Raw genomic sequence first — 15,444 nt, forward strand, 5'->3', positions numbered from 1 at the left:
GGCAGTGGAAGCATCACTCTACCAGCTGCCCACATGACTCTCTCCTTCCTCAAATCATGTCCCTCCCCTCCAGAAGCTGCCCCTGCACTGCAGTAGCAGAAGACTGCTGCAGTGGGAAAACCCAGAGCTAGTAAGGGGTAAGGGGATTGGAGAATGAAAAGAGAGAGAGAGAAAGTCATATCGACAAAGCACATGCAAGCCCTTGGAGACCCCTCCCTCCTCAATCCGTCTATTCATCTTATGGTAAAGGGTATTTTCTTTTGTCAGAAAAATGCAGGCTTCTCCTGCCTTACCCCAGATACCTAACCTATGGGGCCCACAATAGGAAGGCGGCTAGATGTTTGATTGGCAGCTAGATGCACGAGATAGAAAAAGTCACCTCTGGCCTTAAAAGACTGGGTGCTTATAAACCATTTCCATCGGAACAGGATGGTGGTCCCTTTCAGCAGGATTTACATTCATAGTCTGAATTATTTTCTCACACATAAGGAATTCACAAATATTTCTCACTGGAAGGATTGAGGAACTCCTCCTTGCAATGGAGGTTGCAATGGAGAGAGGGAAAAAATTATATAGATAGACAGACCAACAGCGTGTGTGTGTGTGTGTGTGTGTGTTTGATGATGGTGCTTAGGAATTCATTTCCAATGCTTATTTCAACCATAAATAAAGCACATCTTTATTGTTTCATCTCTCTGAAGAAAAAAGACAGAACATCACCAGTAAAATTGCTCCTTTCTGGGCTTAATACGTGAAGATACTATGTTTAAAATGTCTGTCTTCTTCTCTTTTTGAAAATTATTCTAGCAAGAGATTTTTCATAATTATGCCAGTCAGAATATTTACCTAAAGTATATTAAAATGTATTTTTGTAAATACAAATGCACACCAGTAAGTTTTAAAACCATGCTTTTGGGTTTGCTCACTTTTACGTATAAATTACTTTCTATTTGATACAGCATATAAATTGAGTTGCATCAGCCAAAATCCCAAAGATAAATCCCTTCATTTCTGCAGACAAAAGTCTAATCTACACCCAGTCATGTTCAAATCTCTGCAATTTTAGTTGTAAGAGCCCAAACTGCCCATGTGTCTGAGTGGCAGAAAAAGTTATAAATACCATGTGTTCTGCTATAGAATATCAGATTATTTGTCTTCGTCATTATCAAGTGTAGAGTTTGCCTTTTTCAGAGAAAAGGGTAGAGTCAGCTATGCTGTAGCCAAATAGCTTGGGAGCCAGTACACACACACAAAAAAATACGGTATGATTCTCCTGCCAAAATAAAATCTAAGGATCCCTTGGGCCTGCTAAAGGCTTCTCTCTCTAATTCATGAAATTCTTCCCTGGATTTGGGGCATGATAGATTGTAATCACTCATTCAGAGAGCAGATGGCTCAGCTTACTGCTGAAAGTGAACTTTGCAATGAAGCATATAGTATCAGACAGAGATGTTAAATTTCATTGTAAAGGTACCTTGCCATCAAGTATTATCAGGCACGTGAGTTCTAGTCACAATCCCTTTGTGACCTCAGATAAATCACTACTCCCTCATTCTCTATTTCATTTCCTGCTCTGTAAAATGAGAGGGTTGGATTAGATGAGCACTGTCCAGCAATAATATGGGTTCCTCCTTTTGTGGGGTTCACTATATGCTACAACCAAGTGTGATCCTAAGTGTCTTATTCAAATAAAGAAGTATTTTTTCTTTAGAAAAAGTCAAGTTAGAAATTCAAGAAATACTTGAAAAGACAAAAATAAAGGATTACGGTAGGGGAAAATAAACTATAACTTTGTATAGAGAAGTCTAACCTCAAGCTAAAATGGATTTCTCTAAGTGTATTTATGCTTGGCTAGAATTCAAAGATTAGATGCACTGAATTACTAGCACTCTATACACTTGGCTAAAAATATTTTTTAAAATAGCTCTTTAAAGGCCTTAAAATAAAATTTATGGAATTTTTAGTGAATAATAATTTCAATTTGAATAATGTACACGGGGAAATAATTTTAAAGGTAGAAATATGACTCATGAAAAAAGGCATTTTTATCACATTGGAAATAAACCAATTACATTACTAACACTTAAGGTAAATTTATACTAAAATAAGCTGAATAGTCACAGAAATTTATGTTCCTTCCATTTTTTCCTAAAGTTAAGATTTCATTAATAATAAATAATAACAGCCAGCAATTACCTAGTTCCAGGTACTTCAAAAAACTACATATATTTAGCTGTTATGACCCACATGTGGTAGGTACTTTGATTAGCCCTCTTTTACAGAAATACAAACTGAGGTGCAAAGGGGTTAAATAACATTTTATATCATTCAGTCACTAAGTAACACATTCAAGAGCCTGAACCTACAGTTCGGCTTTAAAGCCTAAATCTTTCTGCTTTTTTTTTTTAAGCCCCAAACACCTTGTTGTGATATTTATTTTATTTATTTAATGAATATTTATCATGAGTCAGGTACTCTCTGAGATGCTAGCAATACAACAGTGAAAAAGAAAACATGGACAAAACTCCCATTGGACAAACAGATAAATAAGTAAAATATTGATATGACAGGTGATGATAAGTGCTATGCAAAAAATTAAAGCAGGGTTGAGAAATCAAGAAGACAGGAGCAGGGTATTAAAAATATCAAATAGAGTTTGAATAATATCACCACCTAAATAAAGGCAAAAACACTTTTTGTAATACAGTGCTATACATTAAAAATATAATGTTCAACAAACTCCCTTTGCTGTATCTGACTTTCTGTGGTTATGCCTTTTGCAAAAAAAAAACACATATATATTTATATACGTATTATATTTATATATTTCATATATATTTTATGTATTTCATATATTATATATATATGCTATTTATGCCATTAAATACTTGTCCAGGTTCTTCATAGCAATTTAAATGCAGGGTAAAACCAGTCTTCAGGAATTTCATATTTGTAAATATCTGGATTACTATAAGTCCATGTCCTGTATTATTCAAAGACAAAAATAATTTGCCCCCCACATCTTTTTATTACTATATTAATATGTTCTCATCTTAAAACATTAAAGATTTTGTAAGGAATCTTCCTTTGACCTCCCACCCTAAGGCCTTTCCTGGGGTGACTAAATTCTCCAGCCCATAATGTGCAATAGCTTTTTAAGGGAAGACAAAGAAAAATGTGATGCAAGAGCTGTCCCTCCTCTTGCCCGGCTCTTGGGAGTAAATTGGGTTTACTCCTCTCCTGACTCTTCCAACTCCTCCTCTCAATGATCAGGAAAGTAAATGTACTTAGAATCTGAGTAGTATAAGAACCAGGAGTCTGCATTGTGACCAAGAGTGGTGCTATCTTTGCTTAATCAATAAATTGAAGAAGCCAAATAATTGCTCTTTGCTTTTCATTGAGAAATTTGCCAAGAGGTGTGACCAGGAGCCCTTCTGTCTTGAGTGGCTGTCTCCACACACCTCAGTTTATCTTCCTTGGTTCCACCCACAACTGTGATGGCAAACACTTTCCAAAATGAGCCTCTTTTACACCTAAAGGGAAAGGAATCTGTCCCCAATATCACACACAACGGAAATCTCATTCTACTATTAAATGATCAATATGGAGAAGCTTATTTGAATGCATACATGATGCTTATAAGTGGAAGACTGGTTTTGCTACTTTGTCTTTACTATTTTTGAAAAAGAGATCATAATAGGAAATATATATCTTTCAAACAACTTGTAAAAGTTTCTGATTTTGTATTTATTAAAAGCCTTCCAAGGAAAAATTTTATGTAGCATCTGTAGTACTAATTGGACATTCACCATGTTAATAATAGGGGTATCAGGATGGTTAAATTTTCATCATTTTTATAATTTTTTCCTTACTAATATGCAATACTGTTATAAACTGAAAAGAAAATGTTATACATGTTTAAAAATCATTGTCACACAAGGCTTCAACTGCATTTTGCAATGTTTTGTTATATTTTCAAAATGAAGCAAAATGTCAGAATCTTCAGGCAAGATAAGATAGTTGATCTCTGTAATTTTCTATAGGTTCATGATATTTTACAATACATTTTTAATTTAATTTTCTCAGTATCATAGAACATAACATATCATATATGAAAATATTAAGGCCTCTCCCTTGAATACCCATTTAAAGGTAAGATTAATTTGAATCCAAATAGGAATTCTAGAAATTAAAATTTTTTTCTATACAAAAATTAGCTGAGTGTGGTGGTGCATGCCTGTAGTCCTGCTACTGTGGAGGCTGAAGAGGGAGAATCTTTTGAACCCAGGAAGCGGAGTTTGCAGTGAGCCCAGATCGTACCACTGCACTTCAGTCTGGCTACAGAGTGAGAATCTGTCTCAAAAAAATAAAAATAAAAAATAAAAAATAAAAGTCCTTTGAGGAAAATCTACCAGATAAATTAGAACCTGAGTCAACATCACTTTTTTCATTGCTAAATATGGCACAGATAGTAATGAGTTTGCTTTAAAAAAAAAAAAAAATCAGAAAAACCCATTTACTGACCTACTAGTGTTACAACGAGGAAAAGCTGGAGCATCCCTGGTGTTTTTTCCTGGCAGGAAAATGTTAGCATTTTAATATTTGGCAAAGTGAATGTTCTGACTCTGAAAAAAACCCTTAAAGTCACCACCATTATATTTTCATTTTGCATCATATTGAGTTCTTGTATCATTTTTTGTTTTTTGGTGAATTGTTGCTTTTTTTTTTCTCCTGCAATGAAAACATTCCATGCATGTATGTTTAGGGTATCTTTCTGAAAACTTTGTTTTATTTTAGGAAATACTTTCTAGGGAAAAAAAAGGAGTGAAGACTATATATATTGGGAATCTAAAATCCAAAAACGTAACATGTTCATAATCAATAATATTTCACAGAGTATTTCTTTAATTTTTTTGCCTAATATCAATATTTTCTTTGATTTATCACATCCCTAAAAAGGGATTCTCTACGTAGTTAATGACTTTCATCAAGTGTCCATCAGCAGATGAATGGATAAAGAAAATGTGGTACATATCCACACTAAATTCATTTTTTTAAAGGGACTATTTGTCTACTACTTGGTCTTAGTGTCAGCCATCCGTGTGTCAAGTAAAGACAGCCCTCAAAAGGCATTATTCCTAATGTATAGCACTCCCCTCTTGACATTTTAAAGCACTGCCCCAACACCCTCACTCTAGGGATCCTTAAGCCTAAAAGAAATTTCCAAGAATTCCTCCCCAGGCCCTGAGGACTCGGAGAAGCCTTGGGAAGAAAAGACACCGCTAGTGAAAGAGATTGTAATTGATAAAAGCCACAGTACGGGGCCTGAGAGATGAGGTGTTCCCAGGTTACAAAGGGCCAGGTTGCATATGACCACTACTAGGGAGGTGCCAACTTCTAGTCCTCTGCTGTTAAAATGTGACTTTTGGGTGTAGGAAGAAGAATGAAGTTTTAGGTACAGTAAAGACTAGAAGTCTTTATTTGTGGTATCTAAGCAGAAAGAACAGAAAGTGCTGGTGCATATGTTCTATGTGGGTTCAATTCAGATGTGAAGAACATTTAGTTTTGTTTATCAGTATACACACAGTGAAGCAAAGGAAGCTACCTTTCACCCTATAGTGGCCAGGCTATGCCCGTCCACACCCCCACCCCATCAGTCCTTAAGCCTTGTGTTTTAGGGGTGTCTCTGCAGGTGCCGCTGGTGGCGCTTCTGGGAACAGGCGCTAGGACCTTGGTTGTGGACACCGCAGCAAGACAGGAGGCCACTTAAAGCAGCTGAGAGCTCCCCCAACCCCCGCCCCTAAGCAGCTCATTAACAGGTGGAATCGCATGGCTGGTTCCTGCCCTCCCCCTGCGCCCCCCCCCCCGAAACAAATCCTTCAAACCCAGAGCATGAACTGGGCGGGGTACAGGGCCAGGCGTTCGAGGCGCCTTGCCAGAGGTCAGACCCTCGGGGAGCCTGGGCGACTGTGGGGAGTGCAGGAGACAGCGCAGCATCTGCCGTTCCCCACTCCTTTGTGCACTCAGGCACACAGTCCCTGCTCTGCCTGCTCTCGGTCTGCCCTGAGCTCGGGTCAGGTTATAAAGCACGTCGATCATTTCGCCAAAAGCAAGTTCAGCCACAGCAGAGGGAAGGAGGCCGCGTGCGCCTGTCCCAGAGAGCCTGCATTCGTTTAGGCGACTAATTCTGGAAGGAGTCACCAGCAGCTCCAGCCCTGACAGGGTGTGTCAAGGGACTGGAAGACTTGGTCTGGGAGTCCTCAAACCCCTCTGAGCTGTTGTCTCTGCTCCCAGCTTCTTCTGCCCCTTCGGAGGGAACAAACACCACGCCCTGAGCCCCAGCCCCGCCTGGTGCGTTACCTGTTGGCTGCCAGCCGAGACGCGATGTAGCCTCCCGGAATCTGGGTGATGATGTAGCCCCAAAAGAAGGAACCGTGGATCATCCCCACGGTTTCCGGGTCCCAGTTGAATTTGGCTTTCTATGGAGGGATAGGAGAAATAAGCGTGAAGGGAAAGAGTAGCGTCAGTGCCAAAGGCTCACTTTCAGAGGTTCACAAGCCAAAAAGTCCCCAACGCTTGGGCGCTTCATGCATTCCGGGGATAAGAGTGGCTTCATTTTCGTTTCCTAACAAAATTGCCTCTTGCAACGAAAAAACCTTGCTCATTAACAAAATGTATTGTGATTAATAGTGAGGCCACGCGCACCGGCTCTGCTCCCCGACTGCTGTCAGGCAGATCGAATCATCTAAATGGAGGAATCTAGAGGGCCCGTCTTGGAAACTCGGACTCCCCATGAAGAGATTTGTTAGCCAGATGTGGAGACGCCTGGCAGGGGTCCACTTAACGAATCCGGTCAATGCGGACTCAGTAGTGTAGTGACTTCCAACCCTGGAGACTTAAATAGGGAAATTCTGGGGAAGGAAGGTGGGGAGGGAAGGAAGGTGGGGAGCGAAGGATGAAAGATGCAGGGCTCCTGGTGGCTAAGAGAAAGGGTGTGCCCACAAATGGGGATGGATATGGGCCTGAAGGATTTGGAGTGGTCGGTGAATTGGGAGGAGTAAAGGGAGAGGGAGTCATTGCTCAGGGGTTTTGATAAATGCGGGGCAGGGGTATTTCTGAAGGTGGAGGTCTAATTCCGTCCTAATCAGCCTGGGTGACTTCCCGAGGGGAACCTCAAAGTAAACTGGGTCGCAATATTTACGTCTGAAAGGTGGGAGCGCGCTTTTCCCGCCTGAGAACTGGGGATACTTTTTCTCCTTTGATATTTTGACACCCAGCGGATTTTGCAAGGTCTCCCGGATTCCAAGAGCCTTCCCCAGTTTCTGCTCTCAACTCCTGCTTAGTCTGGTTTACGGCAGTTAGGGTTTCCAAGAAGGAAGTCCGGACCCAGGGGTTCTGTGACCTTGACGTGACCCTCCCCTCTGGGCGCGACTCCCTGCCGCCCTGGGACCCTCTTACGTTGTGGCTCCTCCTGGAGGAGGTAAACCTTCCCAAAGACCCCTCAGCCGAACCTGCTGATATGAACACAGCTAATTTTGTTTTCCAGTTTGTTTCATTTTGAATATTAAGAATGTTTTGGCGGGGACTGAATGAAGTCCTGGGAAAACTAAAATTAATATGCTACACTATTCATCCAAGTAAAACAAACACACTTCTATTTAGACTTAGTGGACATTGCTAGTCACCAACGTCTTGTATTAAGTCACAGTTCACAAAACCTGATGAGCTAGACGCTCTTTTCTACTTTGTAGATGAGGAAGGGAAGGCCCAGACAACAGAGCGAAAAGGGAACTGATAACATTACTGGGGTCCATTCTAGAACGGCAGAGTTAGAGAGGAGCTTAGGTAGCACCCAAACCTTCCTTTCAGTGGGGGAAAAACGGGGCTCAAACAGGAGATGTGGTTTTGCGAGGCCGCATGGCCGAAGGGCGGGAGCCAGGGCAGCCAGACGTTGCCCACCTCCTTGATGACCTTGCCCCCGCGGTGGATGGTGCTGTTGTTGACCATGTCCACAATGGCCACGCCCAGGTTGCAGCGGATGCCGAAGGAGATGCAAAAGCCCAGGCCGCTCATGATGGCGATAATGTAGCGGCGCGGCAGGCCGAAGCATGTGCAGTCGCACAGAGGCGCCTTCTTCTCGGGCACCTCTAGGGGCTTCCCATCCTCCGTCAGCTCGATCGTCTCCCTGGTGTCTTGCTTCTTCTCCAGCACCCTGGGCGGCAGAGCAGGGGCGAGTCAAGGACGTGGCGGCTTAGATACCCCCGATGCTGACCCATTCCCATTTTTCAGGACCCGTCGGGGTTGGGAGGAGGGCCGTCGACCTCACCCCACCCTCGGGGATTAGCGTGGTGGGGTGACACCAAACTGCAAGACCTCCCACCCTCTCTCACATTCTGCAGGTGCCTTTGGCCGCGGCGGCGACATCGTTTCAACTTTAGCACCTTTAGGCCTAAGGTAGCGAGTCCCTGTCTTGGGATCCACCCCTGGGCGCTCTGATTCAGATACACAGGCCGCTTGGGCCTAACTTTCTTGCAGGGTATGCAGGGTCTGCATTTTGTGAGGGCAGGGGTTACCAGAGCGTCCTCTGCACCTGAATAGGGGCCTCCCACTCCTACCCGTGCCCAGCAGGGCTTTACACTGACAACCGCGGTGTCCTCCTGCAACCCAGCACCAGAGGGCTACTCCGCTGCAGGCGGGCCCAACTTGAGAGCCTTTTCCACCCGCGCTGCCTTTTCCGTTTCTAGCAAGTTGAGGTTTTCCAGGTTGACGATGCTGGTATTCTGCCCCCCAGACCACCCCCGGAGCTGAGCCTGGGGCACCCCCGGGACTAATGTCTCTCTAGGCCAGTGCCTGTGCGTGAGAAGAAGGCCTGAGAGCTCTCGCCGAGAGTGTCATGCACTCTCCTTCCCCTTCATCCCGCTCCAGGGTTCTAGTTCAATGCTTACTCCCCTGTTACACTTCTTACTATTTTTTTCCTTATTACTGGAGTTGGAGACAAAGGACTCAACAGCATATGGCCGACACCTAAGCTTCCTACTGCCAGAACATGAATAATTAATTATTCACAATCTTGCGTCATTACTATCTCTATTACAAACACCGAAAAATGTCAAGGATCCCTTTCCCAAGACGCAAAATGCGACTCCCAGATATACAAACGTGCCCCCAAATCAACTTTTGTAAGATATTCCACATCAAAGGGGAAGATCTCACTTCAATATTTGTTTTTGCATAGTGTGTCATGAGATTTTAGCCATCAATTCTTTTTTGGCTTTGGTCCTTGGGAGAAGGGGTAAATGAAAAGGGGAACGCGGAGAAAAGGAATGGTTTTACTAAAAGGTGGCAGTGTTCTAGTCTACAACATATTTATGAAATTTCTGTTAACAACAAACAAACGAAAGGAACGTACAAGATAACATCTCCTTACGTAGCCCCTTGTGATTTATACTTTCGATATTTAAACAAAGAGCCTCTCCGTTTACAATTTGCAGAAATTTTTTCCAGTCTACCATGTAATTGTTTTTCACCTGTGCCGTTTTAAATGCTATGTGCACACCCAATTGTTTTCACACACACACGGATGAAGCAAGCGAAATTTTAAAAATTAATTTCAAATATGCATAGCTTGGAATATTGCTGTCAAACAGTTTGAGGCCACCAGAAAAAAATATCAGGCTTCCGAATTCTATAAAAAGCACCTGGAGAATAGGTCATAAAGGTATTTGTGGCTAAGTTAATGTTTATTCTTAAAGTCTGATCATAATGTTAGAAAACATTGCAATTTATTTTTACTGGGAGAAAAAAATTCAGCCAATGTGTGTGTGTGTGTGTGTGTGTGTGTGTGTATGTGTGTGTGTGTGTGTGTGTTTCTTTTCCTGTATTGGCTTCGTGTGCCCAAATATACAAAGTTGAACTCTGCGCCGGATGGCAGTTGTACTGGGAAAGAACATCCTTTTCCATGGTAGCTGTGGGACTGCAGGGCCCTTGCGGTATCTACTGCCGCATAGGTGCATAATCGTGCCTACTTGAAGCCCGCCAAACCTGAAGAGATTTGGAAAATTTGGGAGTGGTTTGATCATTTTCTTTACATTTCTCATGCATTTACAGAGACTTCAATTTTCCAAATATTAAAATTAGCTCTCCTTTGTAATTCTTTTTCCTTTTATGTCTGCTCTGTCTTCTTGATTTTGCTCTAATTATTAAGAAAAGCTGTATCCATATCACATACTTGAAATGATTTAAAGTTTTGCAAATTACAGCATAGTGTAGTGACTATAAGAGGATTCAATAATTAAATCATTTCTAGGACTTTCAAAGTAATGTTGCTTGTTATATTTATGGCTGTTCTTCCAGGCATTGACATTTCCTATGCAAGAAATAGACTCTAGGAGATGAAAATAATTAAAAATGCATATACATTGTTTCAGGCTCAGAGAAAGGAATTGCTTCAACTATCAATTATTGATATATTTTGATTCTTCTTCATTCAATACAGAAGACATATTCCACTAGGGGATTCTCTACTATGCTTTTGAAGCTGAGACCTCTCTCTTTCTCTCTCCCCAACATATATATACACACCCACATATATATATATATAACATATATACATATATAACATATATATATAACATATATACATATATAACATATATATTAATAATATATAAACTATTACTCTTTGGAATTTCTTGGTTAATTTTTTTAGAGGGTTGTGTTTTATATTCATTTGTCTGCATGAAAGGAATTTAATTTGGGGCATCTATGAGCACCAAAAGAAACGCTGTTTGAGCAGGTGCTGGTCATTTCTTAACTGTAAAGAAGATAAATCCTGTGTAATAAAGGATAAAACTCTGCAGTCACCAAAGCAAAAATCAAACACACACGCACGCACACACACACACACACACACACCAGACAGGTCATTTAGTGCAACATTCCTGCATTAATAAGCAGGTTTCCAGAGCACCCCTGCTCCAAGCAATGGGCAACAAAAAGACTTTCCGATCATATTACAATCTTTCTGAGCCACCAGGGTTTACGGAAACGGCCCTGCAGATTTTTTCATGCTGAGCCCCAGGTAAGCAAAGGTTTCCTTTGTCTTACCTGTAGATCTGGCCGAGGGATTTTCCAGCAAAATTCTTTAGCCCCTCTTTTCCTGGGGCCAAAATCCTTTGTTTTACTGATTCCATTCTTGCAAAGACTGTTGTCGGTTCTTGCCAGATTTAAATAGTGATTGCTAAAAAAAGGCGAGGATTGCGCATATTGTCTTAATCTCTTAAAGTAGTTGTGGGTTTTTCCTTCTCAGCAGAATGGTAGTGGCTTGCCTCCAGCAAGAGTGAGAGTGAGAGAAGGGAGGGAGAGTGAGAATGAGAATACAACAGAATAGCTGCATGCAACCCACGGGTTTCCTAATAGGAGAGTTGGTAGACACAATCAGAAAGTCTCATTGGAAGGGGAGGATCCGGTGGCAAAGGGCGCAAGCAGTACCATGGTATTTGGATAGATGCGGTTGAGTCCTTGTCCTGGAAGTCGGTCAGCTGAAAAACAATGTAAATTCCTCGTTTTGAAGACTTACTGCTCTCAAATCTGCTGGCTTTTAAACGGAGGGGACGGAATGTCACAGAACCTTTGGGTAACAACAAAGTCAAAAGAATAGTACTTTTAAAAATGGTGTCTTTGCTGTAAGGAACAGAGCATATTCAAAACTCATGGGAGCATCTCAGGTCTCAGGTGAGCAATGCTGCTATTAGTTTTTCCTCTCTGCCCATGATCTCCTCCCATCACGCCAGCGTAACTCTGCTCTGCGGTAGAGTCAAATTAAGATGGAGAAGGCTTGCTGCTCTTTGAGGACGTGAGTAAATAAAAGATACACCGTTCTGATTTGGGCAGCGTCAGGGAATATTTTTTTTCAGCGGCTGACAGCGCCCGTTTGGGCGGGTCTCAGTACAATGGTTCAGCACCACGGACAGAGTAAGTTTCAGAAAAAGGGGATGCTTCTTTTGGCTAGCTAGGTTGCCAACTTTCTAGGGGAGCTGGGCGGATCGCCCTGACCAAGGACCATACTGGGGCTCTTCAGGAACGGATGCTATGGAAACCATGTGGGAAGATGTCATCATCTCCAGAGTTTGCAGGGAGAATGGTGCATTTCGCTTTGCTAGGGAAGACAACTTTATTAAAAATTGACAAGTTACTTCTAGTTTGCTACATTTTGTCCAGCACACTGATGCCAGTATTGCAGGCAAGAAAGATTTCAACATATTTAACTTATGCTTGTGGTGTTCCAAGACACCTAGGCTCCCTTGAATATAAAATATATGCACACAAAATACACAATTATATTTTTCATGTGTTTGCTTTAACCTCTGACAGGAAAAAGATGAAAGAAAGAAAGGGAGAGAAGGAAGAATAGAGCAAGGGAGAAATAAATAAAAAGAAGTGGGAGGAGAAAAAAAGAATAGCTATAAACTCGGTGAAGTTGATTAAATAAAAGAGAGTTACTTTAATATAAATTCCTTGGAATTTTAAGCATCTTTATTTAACTAATTTACAATGCACTACTGAAATGCCAATATACTGATGAAATATGTGGCTATACCTTGTGCTTGCCAACAAATTATAACTGATAATTCAAAGATTTATTAACAAGAAAGATTTATTCTAATTTACATATATTACATTCAAATCTTATTTTATTTTTCTTTGTATCTCCTTCTCCTAAAGCATAAATTTTGAAAGACATTCATGTAAGATTTTTGGTTTTATGTATATAGGTACGGTATCAATAAATTTATCTCATTAAGCAAGAAAACTGTGCTAGATTAATATAAATTATTAATCTCTTTCACATGAATCACAAACTTCTTGTGTACAACTCAGGCCAATGCTTACAAAACAGATTGGCCTTGAACCACATTTTCAAGGTCAAAACCTTGGATGTCATATAAGCCAACAGAGGGAGTCAATTTTACTTAAGATCCTGAGACAAAATTTCAAAAGTATGGATCTAAATTCAGATTCAAATAAGAATATTACCTGAATAGTTCAAGTGATATAATGGCTATGTATTCACTGAATGCATAGCTGGAAAAAAATGTCAAAGTAGCTAAAACCATCTGCCATTATTAAGTTTGATAGTGTCAAATTATTTTCCATTGTGAAATATGATAAGGAAAAGGATAATGAAGACATTTCTATCTTTTTTGATAAATTTGTGTTAAAATATATATCTTCGATAAAACTGTGAATTTGATTTTTCTCTAAAACCATGGGATGCCTCAGAATAATATCTATTTCTCAAGATCAAGTATAAAGGGACAAAAAAAAAATCCCTCACTAAACTACTTCCTTACAAAAAAAAAAGAAAAAGATTAAAAGATTCAAGCTACTCAGGACTTGACTTATTTAGGTGTTTTCAAAATATCTGTATTTTTCAAATCTTTAGTAACTAAGTTCATTAAATTATATTTATTTAGAGATATTAATGATTTTGGAATTCTGGGAAGTTATACAAAAAATTAGAATTTTCAACAAATATTTGTGAAGCTGGGGTGATGATATATAAATGATTTTCCTAATCACTCCAGGTTAAGTTGCACCACAAATGACTAGAGATCTACCTAAACCATCAGTAAACATGATAGCTAAGTCTCCAATATACAAATATGAAGGAACACTAAGCAATATAAATCCAACATCAAAGCATTGTTTTTAGAGTAAAACAGTTATATTCACCTTGAATGAAATGAATGTCATCCTCCTCTCTCTTCCACTCTCTTGGTAATAGGGTGAGCAACTGAATCAGAATAACTGGTAATATTGATTTATTCATTCTAAAAATATTCATTGAGTGTCAAGAATAATATTAGATCTGGGAATTCTCCCTGAAATATCTCACAAGCTACATGGGAGATAGACACATAAATATAATTTCAAATAATTATGAGTGAAATTACACAAGTTAAATAACCCAGCCTAGGAGTGAAAATATCCAGAATATATTTCAGGAGACAATGTTTTCTTGTCTGTCTTAATAGTTAAAATAAATGTAGTTCTATAAAGATGACGGCAGTCCAGTGGAGTTTGGCAGGGTGGAGTGGTGGTATTTGGATAACACCCCAGCCAGAGAGGGTGTATTTAATGGTATTTCCATAAACTATGAAAAATGTTGTGTGTGGAAAATTACAAGAAATGTTACTAGACCACCTGAGACTGAAGAATGTCATTTAGGCTGGCTTTAAACCCATAGCTGCACCCAATGTAAGAAACATATATTCAGACACCATTTGCTAACCCAACAGATTTTCTTCATAGGTGGACACAAACTGCAGCGCTGAAAATGTGCTTTTGCAGCCCTAAATTCATCAGATTTATCTTTACGCAAAGAAACACCAGTAGTTATACGTAGGATATTAATTTAAGCATGTCAGAAAAAGACTTCCTCTCTCTGTCAAGATTTTTAACTAAAATCCCCAATATTTTACATCCAATTTTAACAAGCCCTAAACTGCATTATTAGACCACTTTTCTTCTAGGGGAAGAATTGTCCCTCTTGTCAAGAGCTGTGAACAATAAAAGGAGAAGTTTTCACTGAATATAAATAATGTAATGTGCGTACCATATTACAATTTATGAGTAGCTTTTATTTACATGATAAACTTATTTATTCCTTATAATTATTCCTTAAACTAAAATAGTTGTATTCCCATGTTATCAAGGAGGAAAGGGAGATTTAGTAATTACCTGAAGTCACATAACTGGTGATGAGAAAATAGCACAGGTTAGAGTAGTTTCTCATAGTTTAAGGTCTTGTTAAAATACAGATTCTGATTCAATAGGTCTAGAGTGGAGCCCAAGATCCAGCAATTGTAACAAATTTCCACAAGTGCTTGCCTAAGGATCACATTTTGAACATCAACATCACGGAGTATGAAATGTGAAATCAGTTTACCAGAGTTTGGGTCCTGATTCTACTGATTATCATCTCTGCAATTTTATATCAATCATTGAACACTAATGAGCCAGTTTTCTTACTGGCACATATGAAGGCTTGTATTGTGTGGTTTCTATCATCCTTTCTGCTCGTAAAATTTTATGCCTTTTCATGACTTTACTCATTGATATAAAACTTCTTTTCTTTTGTTTCTCCCACGCAAAGTTTTTTTTATTATATTTGAGTTAAATGATTAATAATAAATGGAAAAAATACTAATATGTAAAAATGTGCTTCTTTCTGAAAGTTCTATCTGTTTACATATTTTAAAAAGTTACCTTATTTGTTGTTTCACTATATGTATACATTGAGTTTTATATGCAATTGTTTAAATAATTGTATTCATAGTATTTTTCAAAATGTACATAAGGTATTAACCAACAGCAATGTAATAGGTTTCTATTTGTTTATATCCCTGTGTGAGGAAATACTTTTGAGTAATTATTTAAATG

General features: G+C 39.6%; 1 protein-coding gene across 1 annotated transcript in view; it reads right to left on the reverse strand.

Moving 5' to 3' along the window:
- Positions 1-11,606, reverse strand: part of SLC17A6 (solute carrier family 17 member 6) — a 41,202-nt gene extending 29,596 nt beyond the window's left edge. The window contains exons 1-3 of the mRNA XM_033206375.1: positions 11,107-11,606; positions 7,960-8,212; positions 6,361-6,479 (exon numbers count right to left, since the gene is read on the reverse strand). Coding sequence (XP_033062266.1) covers positions 6,361-6,479; positions 7,960-8,212; positions 11,107-11,192 — 458 coding nt within the window. The 5' untranslated portion in view covers positions 11,193-11,606. The remainder of the gene's footprint in view (positions 1-6,360; positions 6,480-7,959; positions 8,213-11,106) is intronic.
- Positions 11,607-15,444: the final 3,838 nt, after the last annotated feature.

Source organism: Trachypithecus francoisi, unplaced genomic scaffold (genome assembly GCF_009764315.1).
Source record: "Trachypithecus francoisi isolate TF-2019V2 unplaced genomic scaffold, Tfra_2.0 Lachesis_group8, whole genome shotgun sequence".
In the NCBI taxonomy this organism is placed as follows: domain Eukaryota; kingdom Metazoa; phylum Chordata; class Mammalia; order Primates; family Cercopithecidae; genus Trachypithecus; species Trachypithecus francoisi.